The following is a 15,505-nucleotide window of genomic DNA, read 5'->3' on the forward strand; positions in this document are numbered from 1 at the left end:
CTGCTATCGAGTGGCAACACTCAGTGGCGGGGAGGACTTTTCCTATGATGGCCTGACTGTGTCCACTGTTTTGTTCGACTTTGCTTTTTTTTGGGCCTGTTTTTATGTCAGGCAGTGATGCTCTCCTCTGTGCATCTATAGAAGTTGGCCAAAGTTTTCATGACATGCTGAATCTGTGCAGACTTCTAAGGAGCGCTGTTTCTGCACACAAGACTCACCAACATCTTATGCAAAGATGCATTGAAAGTTATGTGAAAAGATATTACTTGAAGGGATGTGTTAAAAGTTGCCAAACCAGATGACCACAAACAACAGGAATTCTGCAGATGCTGAAAATTCAAGCAACACACATCAAAGTTGCTGGTGAACGCAGCAGGCCAGGCAGCATCTCTAGGAAGGGGTGCAGTCGACGTTTCAGGCCGAGACCCTTCGTCAGGACTAACTGAAGGAAGAGATGACCAGATGACCTGTTGCTGTGATCCTAGAAACCAGCCACTCAAAGGGTGGTGTGTATTTGCAATGAGCTGCCAGAAGTAGTCGTTGAAGTCAGCATATTAGCAACATTTAAAAATACATCCAGGTAAGTACGAGGATAGGAGAGGTTTAGAAGTCTGTGGACCAAACATCAGCAGTTATTACACTTCAACCATCAGGCTCCTGAACCAGCGTGGATAACTTCACTCTACAACCTATGGACTCACTTTCAAGGACTCTACAACTCATGTTATCAGTATTTACTGAGTGATTACTGATAACTTGCACACTTTCTCTTCATTAGCACATTGGTTGTTTGTCAGTCACTGTGTGTATTTTTTCATTGTTTGTATTGTATTTCTTTGTTCTACTATGAATGCCTGCAAGAAAATGAATCTCAAGGAGACATACACTCGGTGGCCACTTTACTAGGTACACCAGCTTGTTTGCATTAACCATCGATCAGCCAATCACGTGGCAGCAACTCAATGCATAAAAGCATGCAGACATGTTCAAGAGGTTCAGTTGTTGTTCAGAACAAATATCAGAATGGGGAAGAAATGTGATGTAAGTGACTTAGAGTGCTGGTGCCAGACAGGGTGGTTTGAGTCTCTCAGAAGTTGCTGATCTCCTGGGATTTTCACACACAACAGTCTCAGGTGTTCCAGACCTTTTTTCTGTCATGGACCAATACTATAGAGAAAAGGGTCCACGGACCCCAGACTGGGAACCCCTGTGAGTTTACAGAGAATGGTGCAAAAGTTAAAAAAAAACATATGGTGAGCACCAGTACTGTGGGTGAAATTAACTAGTTAATGAAAGTGTCAGAGGAAAATGGTCAGACTGGTTTAAGCTGACAGGAAGGTGACAGTAACTCAAATAACCACACATTACAACAGTGGTGTGCAGAACAACTTTGAATGCACGACACATCAAACCTTGAAGCAGATGGCCAACAGCAGCAGAGGACCACGAACATGCACCGACTGGCCAATTTATTAGGTACAGTAGGTAGCTAATGAAGTGGTCAGGAGTAGAATCAGGTAAAATTTGATGTTCACCACGCATAGTTTGAAGCTGCATGGTGGATCCTTGAGTTATATGAATCAAATGTGATTACTAACAACTTGGAGGACATTAGCTTGCAGTTCTATATGCCATCAGTGAGGCCACACTTGGAGAAGCGTCTATAGTTTCAGTCAACCTGTTATGGAGAAGATGTGATTTAACTGGAAAGAGTGCAGGGATTACTTACAAGTAAGTTGCCTGGACTAGGGCAGGTGGACTAGGAGCACATCTACATAAAACGCTGTTGTAGGAAAGCAGCATCCATCGTCAAAGATCCTCACCACCCAGACCATGCTCTCTTCTCACTTACTGCCATTGGGTAGAAGGTACAACAGCCTCTGGGCTCACACCACCAGGTTCGAGAACAGTTACTATCCCTCAGCTATCAGGCTGTTGAACAAAGGGGTTAACTACACTCATTTGCCAATCTATTGAGGAGTTCCCACAACCAATAATCTCATTTTCAGGACTCTTTATCTTGTTATTTCATGTTCTACTTATTTATTGCTATTTATATTTGCATTTGCACAGTTTGTTGTCTTCTGCACTCTGGTTGATCTTTCATTGATCCTGTTATAGTTACTATTCTATAGATTTGCTGAGTATGCCCAGAGGAAAATTATCTCCGGGTTGAATGTGGTTACGTATAAAGCATGTACTGTGATAATAAAGTTTACTTTGTACTTTATTTTGAGTCATAGGGAGATATTGGAAAGGCTGCATGGAACATTGCTTCAAACATGAGGAAATGGGCCAATGTTGTAAAAATATTCTAAATTATAGACAGAGATAAGGCTGATTATAACAGTCTTTTTTCCCGGGGGAGGGGGTGCATTGGTTCCAGGTGAGGGGGAAAGATTTAAAAGGGACCTGAGAGGCAATCAGGAAATGGTTGAGGCAGGTAAAACACAAAACACCCAGAACATGCCCTCTTCTCATTGTTGCCATTGCGAAGAAGGTACAGAGGCCTGAAGGAGCGCACTCAGTGATTCAGGAACAGCTTCTTCCCCTCTGCTATCTGATTTCTGAATGGATATTAAACCCATGAACACTAACTCAATACTTTTTTATTTCTTTTTTTTTGCACTACTTAACTATTTAATAGACACACACACACACACTTACTGTAATTTTGTTTTTTTCTCTATATTTACTCATCATGTATTTCATAGTGCTGCTGCTGTAAAGTTAACAAATTTCATGACATATGCCAATGATATTAAACCTGATTCTGAAATAGTGTCATTTTTAAGAGGCACTTGAATAACATGGAGGAGTGGGGAATGGAGGAATATAGGCCAAGGCAGGACATTGACACTGGCCAGGAGGGCCGTTTGTTCTATGAATCTGTGAAGGCCCGGCATATGTCGTGAAATTTGTTAACTTGAATAAGGTGGAGGATAAATGCGTAGCTGAGGGATTGAAGCAGGGGCAGGGATTCAGATTTCTGGATCATTGGGACCTCCTTTGGGGCAGGAGTGACCTGTACAAAAAGGACGGGTTGCACTTGAATCCCAAGAGAACAAATATCCTGGCAGGGAGGTTTGCTAAGGCTATTGGGGAGAGTTTAAACCAGAGCCAAACTGAAGTGACAGAGGAAGGGGCAGTTGGCTCACAAATAGAGAAAGCTTGGAGACAGTGCAAGAGGGAGGATAGATAGATGATAGAGAAGGGTCGAGCTAAGACCTATGGTTTGACCTTCAACTAATACTCCATAAAAATAATACTCCATTTTAACGCAAGGAGTATTATGAACAAAGCGGATGAGCTTAGAGCGTGGATCAGTACTTGGAGCTATGATGTGGTGGCCATTACAGAGACTTGGATGGCTCAGGGGCAGGAATGGTTACTTCAAGTGCCAGGTTTAGATGTTTCAGGAAGGACAAGGGAGAGAGGCAAAAGAGGTGGGGGCTTGGCACTGTTGATCAGGGATAGTGTCACAGCTGCAGAAAAGGGGGAAGTTAGGAACAGGTAGGGGTCAACAACTCGACTGGGTGTTTTTTTTAGACCACCCAAAAGTAACAGGGACATCGAGGAGGAGATAGGGAGACAGATTCTGGAAAGGTGTAATAATTGTCATGGTGGGAGATTTTAATTTCCCAAATATTGATTGGCATCTCCCTATAGCAAGGGGTTTAGATGGGGTGGAGTTTGTTAGGTGTGTTCAGGAAGGTTTCTTGACAAAATATGTAGATAAGCCTACAAGAGGAGAGGCTGTACTTGATCTGGTATTGGGAAATGAACTTGGTCAGGTGTCAGATCTCTCAGTGGGAGAGCATTTTGGAGATACTGATCACAAATTCTATCTCCTTTACCATAGCATTGGAGAGGGATAGGAACAGACAAGTTAGGAAAGCGTTTAATTGGAGTAAGGGGAAATATGAGGCTATCAGGCAGGAACTTGGAAGCATAAACTGGGAACAGATATTCTCAGGGAAATGTATGGAGAAAATGTGTCAAATGTTCAGGGGATATTTGCGTGGAGTTCTTCATAGGTATGTTCCAATGAGACAGGGAAAGGATGGTAGGGTACAGGAACGGTGGTGTACAAAGGCTGTTGTAAATCAAGTCAAGAAGAAAAGGATAGCTTACGAAAGGTTCAAAAAATGAGGTAATTAAGAGAGATCCAGAAGATTATAAGGCTAGCAGGAAGGAACTTAAGAATGAAATTAGGAGAGCAAGAGGGGGCCATGAAAAGGCCTTGGACAGGATTAAGGACAATTCCAAGGCATTCTAGGAGCATGTGAAGAGCAAGAGGATAAGATGTGGGAGAATGACCAATCAGGTGTGACAGTGGAAAAGTGTGTATGGAACCAGAGGAGATAGTAGAGATACATAATGAGTACTTTGCTTCAGTATTCACTATGGAAAAGGATCTTGGTGATTATTCGGATGCATTACAGTGGACTGAAAAGCTTGAGCATATAGATATTAAGAAAGAGGATGTGCTGGAGCTTTTGGAAAGCATCAAGCTGGATAAGTCACCGGGACGAGACGAGATGTACCCCAGGCTACTGTGGGAGGTGAGGGAGGAGATTGCTGAGCCTCTAGCAATGATCTTTGCTTCATCATTGGGGACGGGAGAGGTTCCGGAGGATTGGAGGGATGTGGATGTTGTTCCCTTATTCAAGGAAGGGAGTAGGAATAGCCCAGGAAATTATAGACCAGTGAGTTTCAATTCAGTGGTTGGTAAATTGATGGAGAAGATCCTGAGAGGCAGGATTTAGGAACATTTGGAGAGTCATAATATGATTAGGAATAGTCAGCATGGCTTTGTCAAAGGCAGGTCATGCCATACAAGCCTGATTGAATTTTTTGAGGATGTGACTAAACATATTGATGAAGGTAAAGTAGTAGATGTAGAGTATATGGATTTCAGCAAGGCATTTGATAAGGTACCCCATACAAGGCTTATTGAGAAAGTAAGGAGGCATGGGATCCAAGGGGACATTGCTTTGTGGATCCAGAATTGGCTTGTCCACAGAAGGCAAAGAGTGGTTGTAAACAGGTCATATTCTGCATGGAGATCAGTCACCAGTGGTGTGCCTCAGGGATCTGTTCTGGGACCCCTACTCTTTGTGATTTTTATAACTGACCTGGATGAGGAAGTGGAGGAATGGGTTAGTAAATTTGCTGATGACACAAAGGTTGGGGGTGTTGTGAATCGTGTAGAGGGCAGTCAAAGGTTAGAGCAGGACATTGATAGTCTTCAAAACTGGGCTGAGAAGTGGCAGATGGAGTTCAACCCAGATAAGTGTGAGATGGTTCATTTTGGTAGGTCAAATATGATGGCAGAATATAATATTAATGGTAAGACTCTTGGCAGTGTGGAGGATCAGAGGGATTTTGGGGTCCGAGTCCACAGGACACTCAAAGCTGTGGCGCAGCTTGACTCTGTGGTTAAGAAGGCATACGGTGTATTGGCCTTCATCAACCATGGGATTGAGTTTAGGAGCCGAGAGGTAATGTTGCAGCTGTATAGGACCCTGGTCAGACCCCACTTGGAGTACTGTGCTCAGTTCTGGTCGCCTCACTACAGGAAGGATGAAGAACCTATAGAAAGGATGCAGAGGAGATTTACAAGGATGTTGCCTGGACTGGGGAGCATGCCTTATGAGAACAGGTTGAGTGAACTTGGCCTTTTCTCCTTGGAGCGACGAAGGATGAGAGGTGACCTGATAGAGATGTATAAGACGATGAGAGGCATTGATCATCTGTATAGTCAGAGGCTTTTCCCCAGGGCTGAAATGGCTAACATGAGAGGGCACAGTTTGAAAGTGCTTGGAAGTAGGTACAGAGGAGATGTCAGGGGTAAGTTTTTTTTTACACAGAGAGTGGTGAATGCATGGAATGGGCTGCCAGCGACGGTGGTGGAGGCAGATAGGATAGGGACATTTAAGAAACTCCTGGTTAGGTACATTGAGCTTACAAAAATAGAAGGCTATGGGTAAAGCCTAGGTAATTTCTAAGGTAAGGACATGTTGGGCACAGATTTGTGGGCCGAAGGGCCTGTATTGCGCTGTAGGTTTTCTATGTTTCTAAGTTTGTGGCAACAGTACAATGCAGTACATGATAATAGAACGAGAAAAAAACTGTGAATTACATGAAGTATATATATTAAATAGTTAAATTAAATTAGTGCAAAAATAGAAATAAAAAGCAGTGGTATTAAGATATGAAACCTGATTCTGATCCTACGGGGGCTGGTGCAGATGGTGGATCAGCGACGGAAGTGTGCGTGGGCTGGGGTTGGTTTACGAGAGGTTGGATAGAATCGGTCTAACTACCGCGCCCACTCTCAATCCCAGTCCCCGAGGGTCTGCAGGGAGCCAGTGAACCGCCGACCGTGCTCCCTGTCCAGGGACAACACCCTCAGGCAAGGGACAGGATGTCGGCTCTGGTGGGTCGTTCGGTCGCACTGCGCCGTCAGCGATTCCTTTCTCTCAGTCTTCAGTCGGAGATTTGTTTTGGTATGTCCCTACACGGACAGGAATCCGTTCCAAGAAAACGAGCGCCCTTGCTGCTTCGTGTAAGCACCCATTGTTTCCGAGTGGGGCTACCGCAGGGGCACCCTGGGGTGGACGCTTCAACGCTTCGGGAGATGGTGAGTTCCCCGCTGCGGAATCTGAATTCAAAATTAAATGGAACAGCAGGTGGCCACGCGCGTTTAAAAATCCCCGCAGCCAGTTTCTACATGTAATTCAGGAAAGCTCATTGTGTACTTTGTTAGGTCATGGCGATTCCATTCTCTGTTACACTTCTGGAGTTTCAGTTTCCGAGAAACTCCACCGTGATCTGCCCCTTGACTTTATCCGACATGATGAAGGGTCTCATCCCGAAACGTAAACTGTTTATTCTTTTCAATAGATGCTGCCTGACCTGCTGAGTTCTTCCAGCATTTTGTGTGTGTTGCTCTGGATTTCTAGCTTCTGCAGAATCTCTCGATTTTGTGACTTCACTGCCCTTGTGCGGTTCCACTAGACTGCACTGGGGGGGGGGGGTGTCCAGGATTCCCCCTTTGTATTTCCCACCATCCCACTACGGTTTCATCCAGAACACAAGCTAGATCCTGTTTTAATATATAGAGAGAGGGGTCACAGATGAGGGTCCCAATTGTTTGACATGCGTGTGTGTGTGTGAGCCTCAAGTGTTGAGGCTATAGGGGTAAAAGTCAGGATTTAGGTAATTAGCAGTTGACTGGGATTAGATTATCAAACCATAAAACATAAGGGTAGAATAAGGCTATTTGGCCCATCGAGTCTGCTCCCATTCCACCATGGCTGATTTATTATCCCTCTCCACCCCATTTTCCCGCCTTCTCCCAGTAACCTTTGACACCCTTACTCACGAAGAACATATCAGCCTCCGCTTTAAATACACCCAATGACTTGGCCTCTGTGCATTCCACAGATTCAACAACTTCTGGTTCAAGAAATTCCTCCTCATCTCTGTTCTAAAGAGACGCCTTTCTATTCTGAGGCTGTGCCCTCTGATCCTAGACTCCCTCACTATAGGAAACATCTTCTCTATTCACTCTATCTAACCTTTCAATATTCAGTAGGTTTCAGTGAGATCCCTCCCTCCCCCTTTCTTCTAAACTCAGCGAGTTCAGGCCCAGAGCCACCAAATGCTCCTCGTACATTAACCCTGCACTCCTAGGATCATTCTCATAAACTCCCCCTGGACCCTCTCCAATGCCAGCACATCCTGTCTTAGATAAAGAGCCCAACACTGCTCAGAATACTCCAAGTGCAGTCTGACCAGGGACTGATTGGGATTAAATTATTAGGAATTGATTGGGATTTGGATATTAGGGACTGATTGGGGTTAGGTTATTAGGGACCGATTGGGGTTAAGATATTAAGGACCGATTGGGGTTAGGTCATTAGGGACCGATTGGGGTTAGGATATTAAGGACCGATTGGGGTTAGGATATTAAGGATCGATTGGGGTTAGGTTATTAGGGACCGATTGGGGTTAGGATATTAAGGACCGATTGGGGTTAGGTTATTAGGGACCGATTGGGGTTAGGTTATTAGGGACCGATTGGGGTTAGGTTATTAGAGACCGATTGGCTCAGCCTCACTCCTCAGTTTCCCACTGTATACAATTTTATTTTTGTAGTTTTCTCAAATCTAAATGAGTTAGTTCCTTTTGGGAAAGAAGCTTTTCTTTTTGGTGTCATGCCTGACTGTGCCCTGCAGGAGCTGGTTATTAGACCACACAAGTGTAGGCACCTAAGATGCCACTGGCAAGCTGTCCAGAGAGGGGAGCTGAAACCCGAGTTCTGGGAAACACTGAGTACAGTGGTATCGAGACATAGACTATAAATGCCAGCTTTACCTATAAAACAATGTCATAAAGAAAATGACTCACAGGAGATTTAAAATCCCCCTCTGAATACCAATCCACTTTCCTCATCCTGTAGTTGGAGGTGTTTCTTGGAAATGCTCAGAGGATGGATGAAGTTTAAGGCTTGATCTACTAAGGGTTAAGGTTGGGATTACGATTAGGGTCAGCATTAGTGGTGTCCATCATGTCCGAGGATGAGGGGAAATCTGTGTGGGGGAGTTTTTAAAGTACAAAGGTCGGTGCACTGGGATAGTTCCATTCTCTCAACCTCAGAAGTCTGGATCCAGTGGTATGAACAAGTGTCACAAACTGGGGTCTTCCTTGGTTGCAGGGAATGACCATGACGTCTCCTATGCCTTGTCATGCCCTTCGCTCTCCACGGAGCGTTGCAGAACCACCTTCCTGGCTATTGGACCTCACTGCAGATCTCATCCACCCAGTGCACTGAAGTTGACTTGGCATGCTAGGACAGGCATGTCCTTCTCTCATTGATTTTGTTCATTTACAGCCAATCAAAAGAACACAAATTCTTCTGTCAATAACTGTTAGGAACTAGTACACAGTTTTATAGTACTGCAGAGGTATTGGTAGTACTAATTGAAAGTTCAAAGTAAAGTTATTATTAAATTACATACAGTATATGTCACTATATACAACCCTGAGATTCATTTTCTTGTGGGCATACTCAATAAACCTATAGAATAATAACCATAACAGAATTAATAAAATACTGCACCAACTTGGCCATTCAACTAGAGTGTAGAAGAAAAAAAGCTGAAAATACAAAATGAAGAAATAATAATAAATAAATTAAGAGCCATTTTATTGAAGTAGAAGGATTCTAATCCACCTATGGTCTTTTATTGGCTTTCCTCCATTATGTCCTGTTTAAGTTTTAGAGAAAATAAGAAGTCCGACTTGATACATCCTTTACATTTGAACAAATCTGGCGACCTTTTATTCAATATTTTCATTTCATTTGATTTATTACTCTTGAAATTTTTTTCAAAGTTTTAGATTTTATCAAAAAGTCTTTCTTTCTTTTTTTGGTCGTATCCTCAAAATGGACTGCCCAGTCCCTTTTTTTTGTTTCTTTTTTTATATAGTGTAGTGTTTTTTTTCTTCATTTAAAATTCAAAGTTTTTTCTTTCCTGTTCATGAACTGGTAAGAGGAGAATTGCTGTTTTTTTTAAATTATATATTTTATACTAGCTTAACAATATGTATGATTTAGATAATGTCTATCTTAATCTCGGTTTGTATTGTCATTGGTATATATGTTAGAGATACGTAATTCTCCTCATTTGTATTTATGTTCCTTTTAAATCAATAAAAAGATTAATAAAGAAAGAAAGAATAAATTAACAATAAATATACTGGACAATAAAGATTTTTGAAAGTGTTGCTTCCTCGGAATTTTTTTTGTTTAAGATAGACTATTGAAGCTAAACACAAATATAATTTCAGACTATTTGTATCATGTAGGAATTTTGACAAACTAGAAATGAACTTTTATTGCATATAATTGTTTAATTATATTATGGTGCTGACACTTTGCAAGAGTTCAACTAAGTTGAAGATGTTTTGTTGCTGATTTTCATTTGTACTCAGTGACTGAAGCTTCTCACTTAAGTGTCCAACAATAATCAGCCAGCATTGATGGATTCCAGTTACCCTGATACCACTTCTCCATGACCGCAATGTCCTGGTGAAACCTTTCACCGTACTCATCACTGATATCGCCAGGATTTGCAGGGAAGAAGTCTAAATGGGAATGCAGAAAGTGAATCTTTAGTGACATGTTGAACTTTGTGGTTTTGTATGCTTGAAGCATCTTGCTAATCAGCTGCGTGTAACTTGTTGCTCTGTAGTTGCCAAGAAAATTTTCAGCAACATCCTTGAATGCCTTCCATGCGATTTTCTCCGGTCCCACTAGAAGTTCTTTGAATTGCCTGTGGTGACCTGTTTGAGTTGTGAACCAACAAAAATGCCTTCCTTAATCTTGGCATCAGTTATTCTGGGAAACATCTGTCTCAAATATCAAAATCCTTCATAGAAATGTATAGCCTCTCTACAACCTGTCCTGCCATGTAGCATCCACTCTGCCTAAGCTTGTCCAGGCATGTCTGGACAAGATAGAAAACTTTTCAGTTTAAGTTGTTGGGAATATTTTTAATTGGCTTGAATTATGAATTGAAAATGAGTTGTAGGAACATTTCAATGATGGGTCAAGTGAAACTGAGTGGTTATCCCCTTTGGTTCCATGCCCTAATGGATACAGAAATTGTTAATTAATTATAAATTAATTAAGACTGGCCAATTTTAATCAAAATAAAATTTAATCAAAATACTCTGGTCTGATATTGACAATAAATATACTGGAGAGTAAAGTATATTATCATACCATTGTGAATCTTAGGGGATTTTGCCGGAGCTACAAGTTTCCCATGCAGTGATAATATAAAAACGAGCAGGCAGAACTCTACCATCAGTGTGTACTGCTGCAGCATGGAGATCTTCTGGTTGGTGACTGCTCTCCTGCTTGTCGTGGGGGCCGCCCCCTCAGGTCAGTGTACCATTAGATTGGCGGGGGGGGAGGTGAAGTGGTGGGGAAAGTTGGCTAGACCCTTGCGCTTGGGTAGTCTGCGCTGATTCATCGATCTCATGTGGGTGGCTGATATCGGAGGCACAATGCTGACAGAGAAGCTGACTTTCAAATCTAAACCCCCCCCCCCCAACTCCCTCCCAATGATCCAACAAGAACCAATATATGCAATTTGTGGGTGGGGCTAGGGTCTGGAAACTGGATTTAAGTATTTATCCAAGGGCTCAGTAACACCAGCAATAAACCTGGGCTACAGTTGTGGCATCTTGCTGTGCCCAAATTGGCCGCCATGTTTCCTCCAGTGAGCATGTCCACGCATGTCAAAGCTTTGACATTTTCTTACACTTAGCCCCTCCTCCATCTCCAAAGGTGAACAAACCTTTGGGAGAGGTTGGATTGAACTCTTTAAAAGTTTTGTGTGCTGAAAGCTCTTGCCTGATTGGCGGATTGTGTTGACCAATCTATTGGGATGGAGGGCATCATGAGAAAGAAGTCATGAGAAAGCTTTGGGACCAAGTTGACACGTGGGCGCACAGTGGGTAGAGCTGCTGTCTGTCTCTGGGCTCCAGAGTTCAATCCGTGTGTGTGTGTAGTTTGCACCTTCTCCCCTCGACCATGTGGGTTCCCTCCAGGAGCTCCCAGCAATGTGTATGGGGTACGGGGTCGGTGGGACATTCATCTGCTAGGATGGTTAATGGGAATGTAGGTAAGGTGAAATGTGATCAGTCTAAATGGTTGGTTGATGATAGGCACAGATTCAATGGGACGAATGGCCTGTTACTCTGCTGTATCTCCCAACGTCGCTCAATTCCTACTGCAGTCTGTAAGGAGTTTTCACATTCACCCCTGACTGTGTGGGTTTCCTCCGGGTGCTCTGGTTTCCTCCCACAGTCCAAAGACGTACCGGTTGGTAGGTTAATTAGTCATTGTAGATTGCCCCGTGACTAAGCTGGGGTTAAGTCAGGGGACTGCTGGGCGCTGCGGCTTGAATGGCCGGAAGGACCCATTCTGCGCTGTAGCCCCAGAATTAAATAAGTATATATTGGTTTACTTTTGTGAAAGAAAAGCTTATTTTCCGTGTGGAAATTGTGGCAACAAGCTCAACATCCAGGCTTGTGGAATCGTCCTTGTGGAAAGGCCCAGAGGGAGATGGTTGGGATATTAGTGGGGATACCTGCCGATGGCCCTCCCCTACCTTTTCCTAACTCCCCTGACCTGCAGTCCCACTCATTCTGTTGAGCTTCTGGCCATGGGTGACCCTCCAAAATTCCAACAGTCATCAAGTCCCACGGTATGGAAACAGCCCATCCATCAAACAATAATCTTATTTCTATTCTTCCCTTATTCCCATGCATTGCCCCAGGTTTTACCGCTCATCCACACACTAGGGGAGGCAATTAACCCACCGAACCATCGTTGGGATGTGGGGTGAACCACAGCACCCAACGAAGCCCATGTGGTCACAAGGAGAGTGACACATACACAATGTGAAGGAAGTCAGTAGATCAGGTGGCGTCTATTTAATTCCTCCAGCGATCTGATTGGGTGGCAGGGTGAAGATACGACTCTACCAAAGGAGGTGTAAGGCGCTCATTCCCTCTGCTAGCCCGCGGGAGGATATTGGCGGGGGTGATGCAGAACAGAGGTGGCTGAAGTTTCTGGGAGTGGTTCACAATGTGCAGTATAGATATGTCTCGCAGAAGAAGGGCTGAGATGGCCTGTTTCCGTGCTGTAACTGTTATATGGTTAAAAAAAGTAGTTCTCAAATGCCAGGGGTGGGCAACCATGGCTGACAAGAGAAGTTAAGGACTGCATAAATGCCAAGGCATATAAGGTAGCAAAAGTGAGTGAGAATTTGGATGACTAGGAAGCTTTTGAAATCCAACAAAAGGCAACTTAAAGAGCTATAAGAAGGGAAAAGATAAAATATGAGGACAGACTAGCCAATAATATAAAGCAGGACACTAAAAGTTTTTTCAGTTATATAAAGTGTAAAAGGGAGGTGAGAGTTGATTTTGGACCACTGGAAAATGATGCTGGTGAGGTAGTAACGGGGGACAAAGAAATGGCAGATGAACTTAATGGGTACTTTGTATCAGTCTTCACTGTGGAAGACACTATCAGTGTGCCAGAGGTCTGTGACTATCAGGGAGCAAGACTGAGTGTCATTGCTATTACAAAGGAAAAAGTGCTTTGTAAACTCAAATGTCTTAAGGTGGATAAGTCACCTGGGCCAGATGGACGACATCCCAGAGTCCTGAAAGTGGATGCATTGGTCCTGATCTTTTGAGAATCGCTTGATTCTGGCATGGTCCCACAGGACTGGGATTGCAAATGTCACTCCACTCTTTAGGAAGGGAGGAAGGCAAAAGAAAGGAAATTATAGACCAGCTAGCCTAACCTCAGTGGTTGGGAAGATGTTGGAGTCCATTATTAAGGACGAGGTTTCGAGGTACTTGAGGACTAATGATAAATTAAGTCAAAGTCAGCATGGTTTCTGTCAGGGGAAATCTTGCCTGACAAATCTGTTAGAGTTCTTTGAGGAAGTAACAGGTAGGGTGGACAAAGGAGAGGTAGTGGATGTCATTTACTTGGATTTTCAGAAGGCGTTTGATAAGGAGCCACACATGAGGGTGTTTAACAAGACAAAAATCCCATAGCATTACAGGAAAGATACTGACATGGATAGAAGAATGGCTGACAGGCAGGAGGCAGCGAGTGGGAATAAAGGGACCTTTTCTAGTAGGCTGCCGGTGACAAGTGGTGTTCCTCAGGGGTCAGTATTGGGACGGCTACTTTTCACACTGTTTGTCACTGATTTAGATAATGGAATTGATGGCTTTGGACAAAGTTTGCGGATTATACAAAGATAGGTGAAGGGGTAGGTTGTGCTGAGGAAGCGATGTGATTACAGCAGGGCATCGACAAATTGGAGGAATGGGCAGTAAAATGGCAGGTGAATATAGTGTGGGGAAATGTATGATAATGCATTTTGGTAAAAGGAACAATAGTGCGAACTATTAAATGGGGAGAACGTTCAAACATCAGAGGTGCCGAGGGACTTAGGAGTTCTCGTGCAAAACTCCCAGAAGGTTAATTTACAGACTGAGTCTGTGGTAAAGAAGGGAAATGCAATGTTGGCATTTACTTCAAGGGAATAGAATATAAAAGCAAGGAGATAATGCTGAGGCTTTATAGTCTGTATTTTCGACAGTTTAGGGCCCCATATCTCAGAAAGGATGTAACACACACAAAATGCTGGTGGAACGTAGCATCTATAGGAAGAAGTACAGTCGACGTTTCAGGCCGTGACCCTTTGCCAGGATGCAGAGTCTCGGCCTGAAACATCGACAGTGCTTCTTCCTGTAGATGCTGCGTTCCACCAGCATTTTGTGTGTGTTGCTTGAATTTCCATCATCTACAGATCCTTGTGTTTACGTCAGAAAGGACGTGTTGTCATTGGAAACAGTCTAGAGGTTTACAAGGATGATTCTGGGAATGAAGGGGTTAACATATGAGGAGCATTTGGCAGCTTTGTGCCTGTAATCACTGGAATTTAGAAGAATGTGTGGGGATCTCATTGAAACCTACCAAATGTTGAAAGGACGAGACAGGGTGGATGTGGATGGGGGGGTATAAAGAACTAGAAGGCACAGCCTCAAAATTGAGGGGTGACCCTTTAGAACAGAGGTAAGGAGGATTTTTTTAGCCAGAGAGTAGTGAATGTGTGGGATACTCTGCCATAGACTGTGGTGGAGGCCAAGTCCGTGGGTATACTTAAAGTGGAAGTTGTTCATTTCCTGATCGATCAGTGCATCAAAGCATATGGTGAGAAGGCAGGTGCATGGAGTTGAGTGGGATCCAGGATCAGTCATGATGGAATGGCAGAGCAGACTTGATGGGCTGAATGGCCTAATTCTGTTACTATGCCTTATGGTGGAAGGCAAAGGCAAACCACTTCTGTAGAACAATTTGCCAAGAACAATCATGGTCATGGAAAGACCATGATCACCCACGTCACACATCACAGCATATAATGGTGATTGATGATAGTATCCATAGATTCTACCTGACATGCTGAGTTCCTTCACCATTTTGTGAGCAGGGAGATCTTGGGAATCTAAGTTCATAGCTCCTTGATAGGGTGGTTAAGAAGGGGTATGGAATACTTGCTTTTACGAGTCGAGACATTGAGTTCAAAAGTTTGGAAGTTATGGTGCTACTGTATAAAACTTTGGTTAGGCCACATCTGGAGAACTCCATACAGTTCTGCCTCCCCCCCACCCCCACCCACCCCAAAGGCTTGGGACAGGACTTTGACTATAGGAAGGATGTTGAGGCTTTGGAGAGGGTGCAGAAGAGGCTTACCAGGATGCTGCCTGGTTTAGAGAGTGTGTGCCATCATGACAGTCTGGATAAACTTGGGTTGTTTCCTCTGGAATGGTGGAGGCTGAGAGGAGATCAGACAGAGGTTTATAAGATTGTGAGAGGCATAGATAGAGTAGA

The 15,505-nt window shown here is 43.6% G+C and overlaps 1 protein-coding gene across 1 annotated transcript in view; it reads left to right on the forward strand.

Moving 5' to 3' along the window:
• The window catches only part of LOC140198377 (uncharacterized), a 49,121-nt gene that overhangs the window by 21,637 nt on the left and 11,979 nt on the right, over nt 1-15,505 (forward strand). Inside the window, exon 4 of the mRNA XM_072259472.1 lies at nt 10,814-10,960. Coding sequence (XP_072115573.1) covers nt 10,814-10,960 — 147 coding nt within the window. The remainder of the gene's footprint in view (nt 1-10,813; nt 10,961-15,505) is intronic.

Source organism: Mobula birostris, chromosome 5, assembly GCF_030028105.1.
Source record: "Mobula birostris isolate sMobBir1 chromosome 5, sMobBir1.hap1, whole genome shotgun sequence".
NCBI classification, from domain to species: domain Eukaryota; kingdom Metazoa; phylum Chordata; class Chondrichthyes; order Myliobatiformes; family Myliobatidae; genus Mobula; species Mobula birostris.